This window comes from Ochotona curzoniae, unplaced genomic scaffold, assembly GCF_017591425.1.
Source record: "Ochotona curzoniae isolate NIBS_2020 unplaced genomic scaffold, NIBS_Ocur_1.0 patch24, whole genome shotgun sequence".
In the NCBI taxonomy this organism is placed as follows: Eukaryota; Metazoa; Chordata; class Mammalia; order Lagomorpha; family Ochotonidae; genus Ochotona; species Ochotona curzoniae.
The window spans coordinates 263,252-277,096 of NW_024466795.1; the positions used below are offsets into that span (position 1 = coordinate 263,252).

The 13,845-nt window shown below is 49.8% G+C and overlaps 1 protein-coding gene across 2 annotated transcripts in view; it reads left to right on the forward strand.

Annotated features, from left to right (window-relative positions):
- Positions 1-3,820: 3,820 nt before the first annotated feature.
- LOC121166813 (class I histocompatibility antigen, Gogo-B*0101 alpha chain-like) overlaps positions 3,821-13,845 on the forward strand; it is a 32,266-nt gene continuing 22,241 nt past the window's right edge. Inside the window, exons 1-6 of one of the 2 annotated variants that reach the window (XM_040996106.1) lie at positions 3,821-4,039; positions 4,137-4,406; positions 4,500-4,778; positions 5,395-5,670; positions 5,759-5,879; positions 6,274-6,306. In XM_040996106.1, the coding sequence (XP_040852040.1) occupies positions 3,976-4,039; positions 4,137-4,406; positions 4,500-4,778; positions 5,395-5,670; positions 5,759-5,879; positions 6,274-6,280 (1,017 nt within the window). In that variant the 5' untranslated portion in view covers positions 3,821-3,975 and the 3' untranslated portion in view covers positions 6,281-6,306. Of the gene's footprint in view, positions 4,040-4,136; positions 4,407-4,499; positions 4,779-5,394; positions 5,671-5,758; positions 5,880-6,273; positions 6,307-13,845 lie in introns of those variants that run through there. The other variant, XM_040996105.1, reaches the window with a different exon arrangement.

Here is a 13,845-nt window from a genome sequence, read left to right on the forward strand (position 1 = left end):
GCCTTGCACCCCATCAATCACAGGTGTGTTGGCCTGACAGCCACAATGTTAAATGGAGGCCACACACCGTTGGACAGCGCTCACTTGTTGTCCACTATCTCCCTGCCCCTGTCTCTGTCCATCACTGGGAGGTGCTCCACGAGAGCTATGATCCCACAGCACCACTGCAGCAAGGCCCAGCCCTGTCTAGGAGGTGGCAGCTGGTGGGGAAGAACCCGGGCTGAGGGCCAGTGCTCAAGGGGACAGGTCCAGGTGCCTCTACACTGGTTCAATCCTGTTAAACAGCATATGCCCTCAAATTTATCTATTTTTTTTAATGTTTTCCACTTTCTTAGTATGTACTTGTTGCAGCTGTTTTTTATGATCCTCTGCATTTCTGTGGTTTGGATTATGTCTCCATTTGAGCTCCTAATTTTGCATTTTTTCTCATTTTGTTAGTCTCGCTAATGGTTTCTCTTTTATGCTTATCTTGTCAAATAACTACCTTTCATTTCATTGATTTTTTTTTCTGTTGCTTTTTAAAAGTCTATTTTATGGGTTTGGCGCGATAGTGTAGTGGTTAAAGTCCTCACCTTGCACACACTGGGATCCCATATGGGTGCTGGTTCTAATCTCAGCAGCCCTGCTTCCCATCCAGCTCCCTGCTTGTGGCCTGTGAAAGTAGTTGAGGGCGAACCAAAGCCTTGGGACCCTGCACCCGCGTGGGAGACCAGGAAGAAGTTCCTGGCTCCTGGCTTCGGATTGACTCAGCTCTAGCTGTTGCATTCGCTTTGGGAGTGAATCATTAGATGAAGATCTTCTTCGCTGTCTCTCCTCTCTGTATGTCCGCCTTTCCAATAAAAATAAGTAAATCTTTTTAAAAATAAAAGTCTGTTTTATTAATATGCTTTTAAACTTTATTTTTATTTGAAAGGCAAAGTTACTGAGAGAAGAAGAGTCAGAAAGAGAGATCTTCCATTCATTGGTTCTCTGCCCAAATGGCCAAAATGGATGGAGCCAAACAAATCCAAAGTTGGGAGCCAGGAGCTCCTTCCCAGGCTTCAATGTGGGCATAGGGGCCCAAGGACCTGGGTCATCCTTTGTTCCTTTCCCAGGATATTAGAGGGAGCTGCATCAGAAGTGGAGCAGGAAGGATGCTAACCAGTAGCCAAAGAGAGGCAGGTACCACAGGCAGAAGCTTTAGCCTACGAAGTCACGGTGCCAGCCTGGGGAAAGGAACATTGAGGGGTGGTCCCAGCTGCCCAACTGTATCAGTCCCTGGAAACAGAGGATATATGTTTGGTGTCTTCTTAAGAATCCCAATGTGGGTAAGAATGTTCCGAGGGCATTGTTTCAATGGTTTTAATAGTTCTGATATACTATTAGTTTTGCTGTTCCAAGATTGAGAAACCTTTCAAAGGTCCATTGACTGACAGAGTCCACCCTAGTGCATCCATTTACCCAGACATTTGCTGCCAAAGCTCAGCCAGGAGAGCTGCCCAACCTGCTCTGCTCTCCATTGTCTTACGTAACACTTGCTGTTCCCTGCAGGCCCAGTGAGCTTGCTATCATGTCTGCTTTATGCACATGAGCATGCTCTCCACTACATGGGCATTAGCAATTAAGGAGGCCCTGTTCTGATACATGCATTCCAAGGTCAGATCATAAATCCTGTGGTTCTCCCTGTGGTCAGGGCTTTGAGTCCAGCGATCTAGTTGTGGATGTGGAATCTAGCCACAAAATGAAGCCTCTTTGGTTCAAGCCTGCATAAGTCTGCTAACCTGCTCTTTATGCTTCTATACAAAATGCTTTGCCAGCTTGCTAATTTGGGGGTCAAAGCACAAGGTGAAACATGCCCTGACAGTAACCCTCAATTCCAGGAACTAATATAGTATGTCCTAGTTCCCATGGCTGCCCAACTCACCTGGTTCCCAATCTGCCTAACTCACAAATTCTATGTAAAAGCTTGTAATCCGCATCCCAGGTTCACACTCAGAATGAAAAGAGAGCTGATCCCAGCCAGTCGGTCTGTTTACCTGCCTTCTCAACAAACCTTTCTACTTTGTAGAGTTGTCTGGGATACACTCCTTGGGGAGAGACTTGAGTTGGATGCAACAGGAAATCCCCCAAGGAATCTCATTTGGGGTGACCGTAGACTGCCAGTATGTGCCTGCCAGTACAGGGTCCTGTTTAGTCCATTACCCATATCAGCCTATGCACACACTGGTGATTGTAGTTGCCTGGTCAGTTCTGTTTCTATCCCCACATCCTATGCAAATTGACAAGTGCTGCAACCCAGCCTAATCCAGCAAGCCACAAACCTGGCCCTTACGCACACCAGCAGGAACAGCAGTCCAGTTGTGGTGATCTCCAACAACTCCTACCAGGCCTGTCCCCAGCTCCAGTTCCTACACATTCCAGTCCATCTTGGACTGATCTGGTCCAAGATGTGTCCCAACTGGGTTATTGTATGTATTTATGGGTGTTACAGCTCAAGTCAGCCCAACCCATCCCATTATCCAGTCCATATGGATGCTGACAGGTGTTGCTGCCTTGTCCAGTCTTGCCTGCCCCCAGCCCTGGCTCTCATGCACAAGAGTAAGAATTGAGACCTAGCAGAGGAGTGCCCAAAGTTCCCCTACTAGGCCCAGGTCCAGTCAAGTCTCTTGCATTTTCCAGGGAATATTGTGGTCCAGTCTGTTACAGCTTGGTACCCTGTCCCAGCACTTAGCAAGATATTTTTTTTGCATCTACTATTTACTCTTTTACAGAAGGTTGTCTAAAATATACAACACAGAAACTAGCATAGCAAGCTAAGCTTTTGCCTCTGGAACTGGCACCACATATGCATGACAATTCAAAACCCAGCTGTTCCACTTCTGATCCAGTTCCCTGTTGATGGACTAAGAAGGTAGCTGAGGATGGTCCAAGACCATGGGCTCCTGCACCCTGGTGGGATACCCAGAGAAATCTTCAGGCTCTTATCTTTGGACATGTTTTTCTCTGGCCACTGGGGCCATTAGGGCAGTGAGCTAATGAATGGAAATATCTCCCTCTGTCTCTCCTTCTCTGTAACTCTTCCAAATAGAAATAGAAATGGAAATATTTATGGTCATTGAAGGAAACAGATTAAGGATCCAGGTAAAATTATTGTAAGAAGTCACTCCAACAATTCCCCAGCCCTGGTGAAGTGCACACTGAGGGCTCTGACCTGCTCTAGCCAGCAGGTGGCAGAAGCTTGGACATGCTGGTAGACAAAATCCATACTGATGATATTTTCCTAACACTGATGCTGTCCTTTGAGCATTATAGCAAGGATTTCACACACTTTTATACTTGAAGGATAAAGTCGTTGCTTTGCAGATTAGATTGCAGATCACTGTAGTTACACCCGAAGGAAACTGGTATCTACCGGGACCTGTGTGTGGTGACTGAGCACGACTTCTCCAGGAAGTCACAGTTTCTTCATCTGCCCTCCCAGGCCAGCTGACACAGTCTGACAACGCACTATCTGGGGATGAATTTCCCTCTGGAAGACTCCAGCGCACAGTTCAGGAACCCGGAGTATACCACAGAGAGAGCAATACTATAAAAGGAGAGAAGAGACTGGGCTGGCTGTGGCTGGGGTTGAAGGTCTCCCCGAGTTTCCTCAAACAGCCCCCTGGGTCAGGCCCCAGGATTTTTGTGGAAAATGGCATTCAGTGCAGAGCAGGGGACGCAGACCGACTCCCAGTCCCAGTTGGAGGCACGGCTCTCATTTAGGGTGTCAGTCTCATGGGTGGAGTGAGGGACTAACAATTCTAGCCCCGGGGCATCTCCACACGTTTTCACTTACACTTTCGATTCTCACAGCCTGGGCCAGGGCTTTCTGACTGGATACTCGTGACGCCCTAACACGGCACACTCCCGGCCAATCACCTTCGCCCTTTCAGAGCCAATCACCCATTCCTCCACATCTCAGGGTATTCAGATGCCAGGACACTGAGGCTCTAATCTATGGAGCTCCAAGCCCTTTTCTTGCTGTTCTTCGGGGTGCAGGCTCTGCTGGAGACTCGGGCGGGTGAGTATGGGGTGGACACAGAGACGGCACAAGTGGGAGACGGCTAGGGCTCCAGGGACCTCCCCTCTCAGCTGCTCCCATCTCCACCCGCCTATAGCCGTCCACTCCCTGCGCTACCTCCACATCGCCGTGTCCCGGCCGGGCCACAGGGAGCCCCACTACACCTCGGTGGGCTTCGTGGACGACACGCTGTTCGTGAGCTTTGACAGCGACGCCGCCAAGCCGCGGGTGGAGCCGCGGGTGCCGTGGATGGATGGTGAGGGAACCGAGTACTGGGAGGCGCAGACACAGATCGCCAGGGTCCACCAGCAGACTTTGCACTCGAACCTGCGCACCGCCCTGGACTACTACAACCAGAGCGAGCACGGTGAGCGAGCCCGTGTTTTCACCTTAGGTTCTGACCCATCAGCACGCGGGGTCAGGGTCGAGTGGACATGGCTGATCCCGGGGTTGGGGACAGGCTCTCACAGCTTCCAGTGGACCTCGGGCTGCGACGTAGTGGGGCCGGACCTGCGCTTCCTCCGCGGATATGAGCAGTTCGCCTACGATGGCGCCGACTACATCGCCCTCAATGAGGACCTGCGCTCCTGGACCGCAGCCGACACAGCGGCTCAGCTCACCAAGCGCAAGTGGGAGGCTCTGGGGTTCACCCAGCACTACAGGACCTACCTGCAAGGGGAGTGTGTGCAGCAGCTGCGCAGATTCCTGGAGATGGGCAAGGCTGCACTGCAGCGCGCAGGTGCGTGGGGCTCAGAGGGCTCCCCAGGATCCCCTCCAGCAGAGGCTGTACCTCTCAGACCTAGCAGGCGGAAAATGGGAATGGCACCCCAATGCCTCCTCCCTCTATTCCCTTTTGGGTTCTAAGGGTGAGAAATCACCAGGATTCTGAGATCTCCTACCAGAGTGACTCCAATGGCCTACTCTCCTCCTTGGATCAATGAAGGGATCTGGATAGAGAGGGAGAACAGCTGAACAGCAGATTTCTTTTGGTCCCCAACAGCAGCCGTGAGCACAGCTGGTTGATGTTGACTCAGCCCTTGACCTGTGTCCCACACCAAAACTCTCCAGAGGTCTGATTGCTGCTCGGCATCTCTGGGCCTCCATCCCAGGCAGGCTCTGAAAGTTATCTTCCCTCCTTGGTGACCCAGGGCCTCTTGTTCTGAATGGTCTCTCCCTGATTCTTGAACATTCCAAGGCAGAGGAGATTTCCCTGGCCCCAGAGGCAAAGCAGGAGTTTGGCTTTTGCATTGCCTCTCCCATCCACTTGTTCATTCTGGAGATGGTTAAATGAAAAGTGTTTTTAGCAGCCTAAGGAAGTAATGCAAGGTGTCTCAATGTCTTGATTCTTCCCTCAGACCTACCCACAGCACACATAACCCACCACCCAATATCTGACCAGAAGGCCACCCTGAGGTGCTGGGCCCTCGGCTTCTACCCCAAGGACATCACACTCACCTGGCAGCGTCATGGAGAGGACCTGACCCAGGACACAGAGCTGATAGAGACCAGGCCTGCAGGCGATGGAACCTTCCAGAAGTGGGCAGCTGTGCTGGTGTCTGCTGGAGAGGAGCACAGATACACTTGTCAGGTGTACCATGAGGGGCTGCCTGAGCCCCTCACCCTGAGATGGGGTAAGGAGGGCAGGGAGGGAAAGAGCCTTCAGCAGGGGTGGGGCTGAGCCCTGGGGTCAGAGCGTCTCACCCTCCCTTCCCTTCTCAGAGCCTCCTCAGCAAACTGTGCACATGTGGGGAGTCATCGCTGGCCTGGTCCTCCTGGCAGCTGTGCTCGCTGGAGCTGTGGTCACAGCTGTGGTGATGAGAAGGAGGCAGCAAGAGTTGAGGTAGAGCAGGGTGAGGGCTGGGGCGGAGTTTCCTGTCCCCCAGGGAGAAGGTCCTCTGTTTCATCCATGGGAAGCACCATGCACACACACCTGCACCCCCAGCTGGGCCCTGGGTGCTCACACTGGCTCTGGTGTGAAGCACAAGTAAAGGTGAAGGATGAACACTCCACAGGGATGACTCTGCTCATGGGGACCTGAGTTCCCGCAGCCCCAGGTTAGGGGGAGGTCCCAGCTGAGGACACACCTCCAGGAAAGGCACCTCCTGACCCTTTCCTTGGTCTGTAGCGACAGTTCTGGAATCTTCTCTGAGATGAGCCAGTCCTCAGGGTTCCCTCTAGGCAGGTCCTCAGGCCCTGCCTTCTCCCTGCCTCTCACCAGTTCTTTTCCCTCACAGATGGTAAAGGAGGGAGCTACACTAAGGCTGCAGGTAAGCACTGGGGTGTGTTTGAGGGTGTGGGGGAGTCCCCAAGACCCTTGTCTTAGTCAGATGCCCATGGAGAAGCTGCCCTGACCACCCTGTAGCTCCTCCCTCAGCCACACCCCCAGGGCTCTGACCAAGTCCTGATTGGTTCCCCCAAGTGGGGGCAGTGCCAGGGCTCTGACTGCTCTCACAGCTTGTAAAGTGAGATCTGGAAAGGCCTGGCGGGGAGAGGGTGCAGGACTGAGGGAACAATGAGGGTCCTTGCATCTGGACACATTCCAAGTGTGCTTTGCTGTTCCTGTCCCCATGTGTAGTGACCTGAATTTGTCACCTTGTTTCTGAAGCATGAGACATCTGCCTTGTTTGGGACTGGACTATGCAAGACTTGGTCAAGTCCCCATCTTGGTGTCTTCAGAATGCCCCATCCTCTCCTGCAAGGGCAGCTGAGTGTGTTCCTGTGGGCACAGTGTGAGGTGGGAGCCTGACCCTCCCAGCCCAGCGTGGGTGCCTTCGTCCCTGTCTCAAGTCAGGTGCATCTGCTGCAGCTTCATCCTTCCCTGTGCAGATCTGAGCAGCAAATTATTTTTTTCCAGTTCTTGTCTGAGGGATTGGTGAGAAAATTGAGAGAAAATTCTAAAACTTGACAGAGGAAATAAACAGAATACCTGAAAACCTTTCTCAATCCATGTGTTTGTTATGTTGAGTGAGCTTCAGGTGGGACAGGGGAGGCTGGGAGGCCCTGGGTGAGGACAGGGCTGTGCCCAGGTGCTGCTCTGCCCATCAGGCTTTGTCATGCTGACTGCTGATCCATCTCTGCTGCTCCAGTGCTCTGTTCTCTCTGGTAGGATGTGTCCATCAACACCTGCCATCACAGGACTCAGCCCTGTCTCAGGGAACCAAGACAGTATAGGCTGCTTGTAGCCAGGGCGACCAAAGCTTACACTTGGGTTCAACCCAGTGCTCCTATCTTCCTGTGTTCATTTTGTTGCTTAGTGTTGTTGGCTGATTGCACCTGCTCTTCCTGTGTGTGAGCTCTGGTGATCTTCACCTCTGTGTGTGCAGGAGGCAGTGTGGGAGGGAGGCAGGAAGGCAGAGGACACTTTGAGACAGCACAGGCCACATGGACACCAGCGGGGGAAGATACCACTTTGCAGCAGCCATAGGCAGCCTCTGGCTCAGGCTCCACTAAAGAAGCTGCAGAATCCGGAAGGGATAGGTGCTGCACGCTCATCACTCAGCTGATTTTTTTGTGGGCCAGACCCAATACTGGGTGTCTGCAGCTTGGCTCCGCACACTAACCCACCTGGCTCGGCCTCACTGAGCTAAGAAGCTGTGGTTAGCACACTAACCCTATCCTGCCCTGTCACTATAGCAACCTGACTGCACCTGCAGGGATTGCTAACAGACACCCTCCTCTGCCTGCACAGTTTGACCTTTATGATTACTGGTTTGTGCTGTTGCTTGTTTGTATACTGATTGGTAAACGGCAACCTGCCAAAGCACCTGTTGATCTGCTCCTAGCTAGCAACCTAAACCCTATATAACCATCACATAATGTAAAAAAGTTGGACCATAGTTTCTTTTCTATATTGCTGTAAATTTTCTTGTTTATTATCATTTTATGATACAATTCCATATGTTCCTGGTATTTCTCTTATCCCAGCCCCAATTTCCTCCACCACCCCCTAGTTCCTCTATATCATTACTAAAGTATAGTTCTTCATACACAGTCATATGTCCATTATTGCGGGCATGGACAGTGGCAGAGAGTCCAGCATCCTATTGTCGAGATATAGTAAACAGTTTCATTGTAAGTCCATCTTTGAAAGTAGAGCTGCATACTACATTGCATCCTCACATCTAGATATGTTAGTCTCCATTTCACAGCTACCATACATTACCTCAAATGAAAAATCTTATACAAAATCAACAATAGAAAGAAAAATAGAAATTTACAATGCCATGAAGCTAAATAACATGTTACTAGATATGACAGTCTCCATTACACAGCTACTATACATCCCCTTAAATGAAAAGTCACAAAACAAAATCAACATCAGGAAGAAAAAGAATAACATGCTACTAAATGACTAACACATAGATAAAGAAATGAAAATCAAGAACCTTCTTGCAGAAAATGATGCTGCTGTATGATCTACAGTGAAGAATTTAATCAGAAGAAAGTGTTTTGAAGAGATGAAACACAGAACACATCAAAACCCATGCAATAGAGTTTCCGCTGATTTTTGTTGGTGAAATGTGTCTCTTCTAGACAACAAATAGATGGGTTTTGTTTTTTTAATCCAGTCTGCTAATCTATGACATTTGATTGAGCTTAAGCCATTTACATTCAGGGATAATACTTATGGGTGGTACTTTGGTCCTGTCATTTCAGGAATGGGTTGTTCATTGGTTCAGTCTTTTGTTGTCATTTTACTGGGATGTTCGTCCCATTTGCCTTTGATTTTGTTTGATGCTATTACTTTTCTCTGTCAAAGGAACATCTTGCAGTATCATTTGTAGGGCAGGTCTGGAAGAAGCAAATTCTTTGAGCTTTTCTTGATGGTGAAAGAATTTTACTTCATTTTCAAAGACAAAAGAAAGCTTTGCTGGATATGTTATCCTAGGCTGACAATTTTTTCTTATAGAATCTGGAATAAGTCATTCCATTCTCTTCTTGCTGTAGAGTTTCCTGTGAGAGGTCATCTGTGAATTTAATTGGCATTCCTTTATATGTCAATTTATTTTTTTCACGTGCACATTTAAGGAACTTTTTCTTTTGTTCGATTGAAGAGAGCTTGATCATGTGTCTTGGTGAAAATTGCTTTTGATCAGGCCTATTGGGAGTTCTGTGCCCCTTTTGAATCTTGTTTCCCAATTTTTTCTCTAGATTAGGAAAATTTTCCTTTATTGTTTCATGAAATACATTTGTAAAACCAGTTTCTCTTTCTGCCCCTTCTTGGTCTCCCATAACTCTTACATTAGGCCTCTTAATAGTGTCTTTCAATTCTTGACTACTCTCTTTGGCCTGATCCAGTTTTGCTTTCAGCTTTTTGTTTGCTTCCCTCTGGTGACAGGAAATATCTTCCAATTCTGATATTCTTTCTTCTGCTTGCTTCATTCTATTTTGGAGACTCTCCACTGTACTTTGTTTTTGTTTTTGTTTTTTTTTCTCCACTGTATTCTTCATTTCTGATATATCAGCCTTGATTTGCTTTATTGCTGCTATTGCTTGTGTAAAATATTCCTTAAATTCTTTGAACTCTTGTATGTGTTTCTCATTGTTGATCAGAAGCTTTAAAATGAGTTTTCTGAATTCTGTGTCCCCCATTTTCTCAATGTCTTCCTCTGTTAACTCTGAGATTGGCAAAGGATTTTGCTCCTTTGCAGGGGAGTTTTCAGTAATATTCATTGTGTCTTTGTCTCTTCTTTTGCTCTTGGTCTTTGTACTTCTGGTTAGCAAAGTCTTCTCCTTGAGGCAGGTTTCTAAGCCGTGTCACCCACAGGTCTACACTTCGATTTTACTTATTATTGGTATATAGTTGTTTGCTTGCAGCCACTTGTGCCACTCCTTCCAGCGAGTTCCAGCTCTGGGTTCTTACATCAGGTTTCTACCATGGTCTCCACATCACCAGCCCCTGGCTCACCAGTCTCCACGTCCTTTGATACTGTGCTGAGGTTGCACCATTGTCTGTACAACCTTTCTCCCACTTATGGTTGGAGCATGTCCCAGGATTAGGGAAATCTAGGTTATTGGTGGTGTTGATCTTGCTGGAACTTGTTGGATGTTAAGTCTGAGGACCACACGGACCTATTTCGATCCATACAATGTCATGGTCTGTATTATTTTCCTGTGGGACCAGTGAGTTTTCCCTGAGCTCAGTGCATGCACAGCTCACTGTTGTCTCTGCAGTCTTAATCACACCTGATGTGCTACTACTAGAGATCCTGATCTTCTGGCCGTCAGGTCTGAGGGCTGCCCGCACTTATCTTGGGTGGAACCTGTAGGTTGCCACGTTAATGCCGTTCAATGAGCTCATTCCCAGCCCAGTGCATGCTCAGTCCTGCCCCATAACATTTGCCTCCTTAAAACATTTGGCACCCTTTTCGGTTCTAGGGGATGGACTGGCATGCGCTAACTTTCCATTCCTGCATCACAAGCCCCTTCCTTGTTGCTATTCCTGATCAAAGTTCAGGCCTGGTGTGGCCGTGCCTTCTGGGCAAGCTCTCAGAGAGCTGAACTGCCGTCTTGTTGTTGGAGTCCTCCTCCAGCTTCCTCAGAGCTTGTGGCAGAATCTAGCTCCTTGCAGGTGGAGGCCTGGAGTTCTATTTCTAGCAGAACCCAGTTCTTTTAGAGGTTCCTCCAATCAGGACAACTCAGAATCACCCCTGACTTAAGGTTATTGCTATGGTACCATAATTTCTTTCGCAAAATCCTTTCATAGCAGCCTAGCATGATGGCTCAATGATGAAATCTTCATCTAGCAAATGCCAAGATGCAATATGGTGCCAGTTCCTGCCCTGGCTGCCCCACTTTGCATCAAACCCTCTGCTTGTGGCCTGGGGAAGCAGCAGAGCACAGCCTAAAGCCTTGGAACCCTGCACCCATATGGGAGACATGGAAGAAGCTCCTGGTCCCTGGGTTCAGGTTGGTTCAACTCTGACCATTGTGGGTAGTGAATTAGCAGATGGAAGATCTTTGTCTCTACATTTTTCTGTAAATCTTATCTGCCTTTTAATAAAAATGAATAAAAATGAATAAAACCCCTTCTTGCTGGGATCCAAACTAGCATTTGCAGGAATGCAAATAGCAGATGGTGTTTCTAGATCCTGAGAATGGGAAAACATGATGGTTCAACAGGCTAATCCTTTACCTGAAAGCCCCAGTATCCCATATGGGCACCAGTTCATGTTCCAGCTGCTCCACTTCCCTTCCATCTCCCTTCTTGTAGCTTGGGAAAGCAGCAGAGGGTGACTCAAAGCCTTGGGACCCTGCAACCTTGTAGGAGACCTGGGAGAAGTTCCTAGATCCCAGTTTCAGATCAGCTCAGCTCTGGCTATTGTGGCCATTTAGGGAGTGAAGCAGCTGATAGATAACTTCCCCTCTGTCTCTCCTTTTCTCTGTAAATCTCCCTTGCAAATAAAAACAAATAAATCTTTAGAACCTGCAGAACACAGCCTGGTGCTTCTTTGTGTGTTTTATCTGATTGCAACTGAATTTCAAATAAAGAAATTGTTATAAATAGCAATATATACTCATATACATACATACACATCTGTCTCTCCAGTCTGTTTGAGTCTTGGCAACTTTTCCTCAACCTTAAATTCAGAGTGGGATATGCTGCCATTTGGGACATGCTCACATGGGGTGAGCCCTTGTTCCTCCTCTTCCAATCCAGCTTCTTGCTAATGAACCTGGGAAGGCAGCAGGAAATGGTGCAAGGGCATGGGTTCCTGCCACCCACATGGGAGGCCATCCTGACTCCGACCTGGCACGGAGTGGCTGTTGCAGGCATCTGGGAAGTGAACCAGCAGATGGAAAAGTAATCTCACTCTTGTTCACAATTTTCCTTTCAAATAATTTTTACCAAAAAAAAAAAATGACTTATTTTTGTTGGAAAGGCAGATCAGATTTACAGAGAGAAGGAGAGACAGAGAGAAAGATCTTCCATCTCCTGGTTCACTCCCCAAATGACCACAACTGCCAGAGCTGAGCCTATCCAAAGCCAAAAGCCAGGAGCTTCTTCTGGGTCTCCCTTGCAGGGGTAAGGTCTCAAGGCTTTGGCCTATCCCCTACTGAATCCCAAGCCACAAGCAGGAAGCTGGATAGGAAATGGAACAACCAGGACAAAAAGTGGTGCCCATATGGGATCCTGGTGCATACAAGGCAAGGATTTAGCCATTGAGCCACTATGGTGGGCCCTTACTGTTTTGCTTTTTCTTTCTTTTTTTTTTCAGATTTATTTATTTTTATTACAAAGTCAGAAATATACGGAGGGGGAGAGACAGAGAGAAGTATCTTCCGTCCAATGATTCACTCCCCAAGTGACCACAATGGCAGGTGCTGCACTGATCTGAAGCCAGGAACCAAGAGTTCTTAGGGTCTCCCACATGAGTGCAAGGTCCCAAGGCTTTGGGCCGTCCTCAACTGCTTTCCCAGGCCACAAGCACGGAGCTGGATGGTAGGTGGAGCTGCCAAGATTAGAACCAGTGCCCATATGGGATTCTGGACGCATTCAGGGCGAGGACTTTAGCCACTAGGCCACCACACCAGGTCCGGACCTTAATGTTGTAATGTGGCAAAAGAAATGTGAACAAAAACAAAACAGGTAGGAACAGAGGGTGGCTGACATGACCCATCGGTGGGCAGGGCAAGGTGGTCTCCCCAAGAGGACCTGTGAGGACCGTGCCAGGTGGCAAGGTGAGCCTGGGGAGCTGAGTCCTCAGGCAGGAACACCCTGGTCCTGCTGGGGCTGATCCCCCATACACCTACACTCCAGCTAACCTGCACGGTAACAACACGTTTTGAAAAGACCCTGGGGCTCACTGCCTGTGGCCCTGACAGAGATCCTCCCTCAGGAAAGGTGGTGAGGATGGACTGCTCAGGGAAGAAACAGCCCCAGAAAGGAACAGGGAGTGGAGGGAAGTGGTTCTGCTTCTCAGCGCTGATCCGAGCTGGAGACAGGCAAGGCAGGGCGAGGTGCAAACCTCAGGGACACACCATGGCCCTGCCTTCTCTCTCCTCGGGTCTCTGCCGCAGCCCCCACCTTGAGCCCCGCTGCAGCCCAGGTCAGCCCAGAGCGGGTTCATCCCACAGCGACGCGCGGTCCCTCCTGGCGCGCAGGCAGGAGCCGGGAGCGGGGCGGTGGCGCCCCCGTGTGGCCACAGCGCTGAGCGCAGAAGCCCGCGACCTCCCTGCTCCTGGCTCAGCCTGACCTGTCCCACCGGGGTCTCCGGACTCCCAGCCCCTGAAACGACACAGGGGAGCCCCGGCCCCGTCACAGTTTCAGAATTGGGCCTGTTTCCCACAGTTCACAGTGCCATGGGTGTTGTCTGGCCACTGAGCGACCCGTAGCTCAGAACAGAGCCGGGGTTTCAGACCCTGAGCGCTGGTGCCTGGGTTGTTCACATACATAGCAGGTACCCTCAGCCTCTGGAGTTGAACCCCAGACTCCCAAGTCCCTGTCACGTGCTTCTGCCGCTGCTGAGGCCCCTCCACGGGGACTCACATCAGGTTTGTCTTTGACCTGGAGGGTGATTGGGGGGTGGAGGTGGGAGAGTGGGGGGTCCTTGTAAAGCGCACCAGTGTGACAGAGGGAGAGCGAGGGAGTCGGCGTGGGAAGGCTGACTACAGGATCCCATGGGTTGCGCTGGGCAGCTGTCCTCATCCTGGGCCACAGAGGACAGGTGTCTGTGCTGCCGCTGTGGGCACCAGCCCTGCCCTCCATGCACAGGGCTTGGGGGACGCTCTCTGCCCTAGGGCCTCACACACTGCTCTGCCCAGCACTGAGCAGCTCGCTGTCACAGCCTCCAGCTGTCACAGTG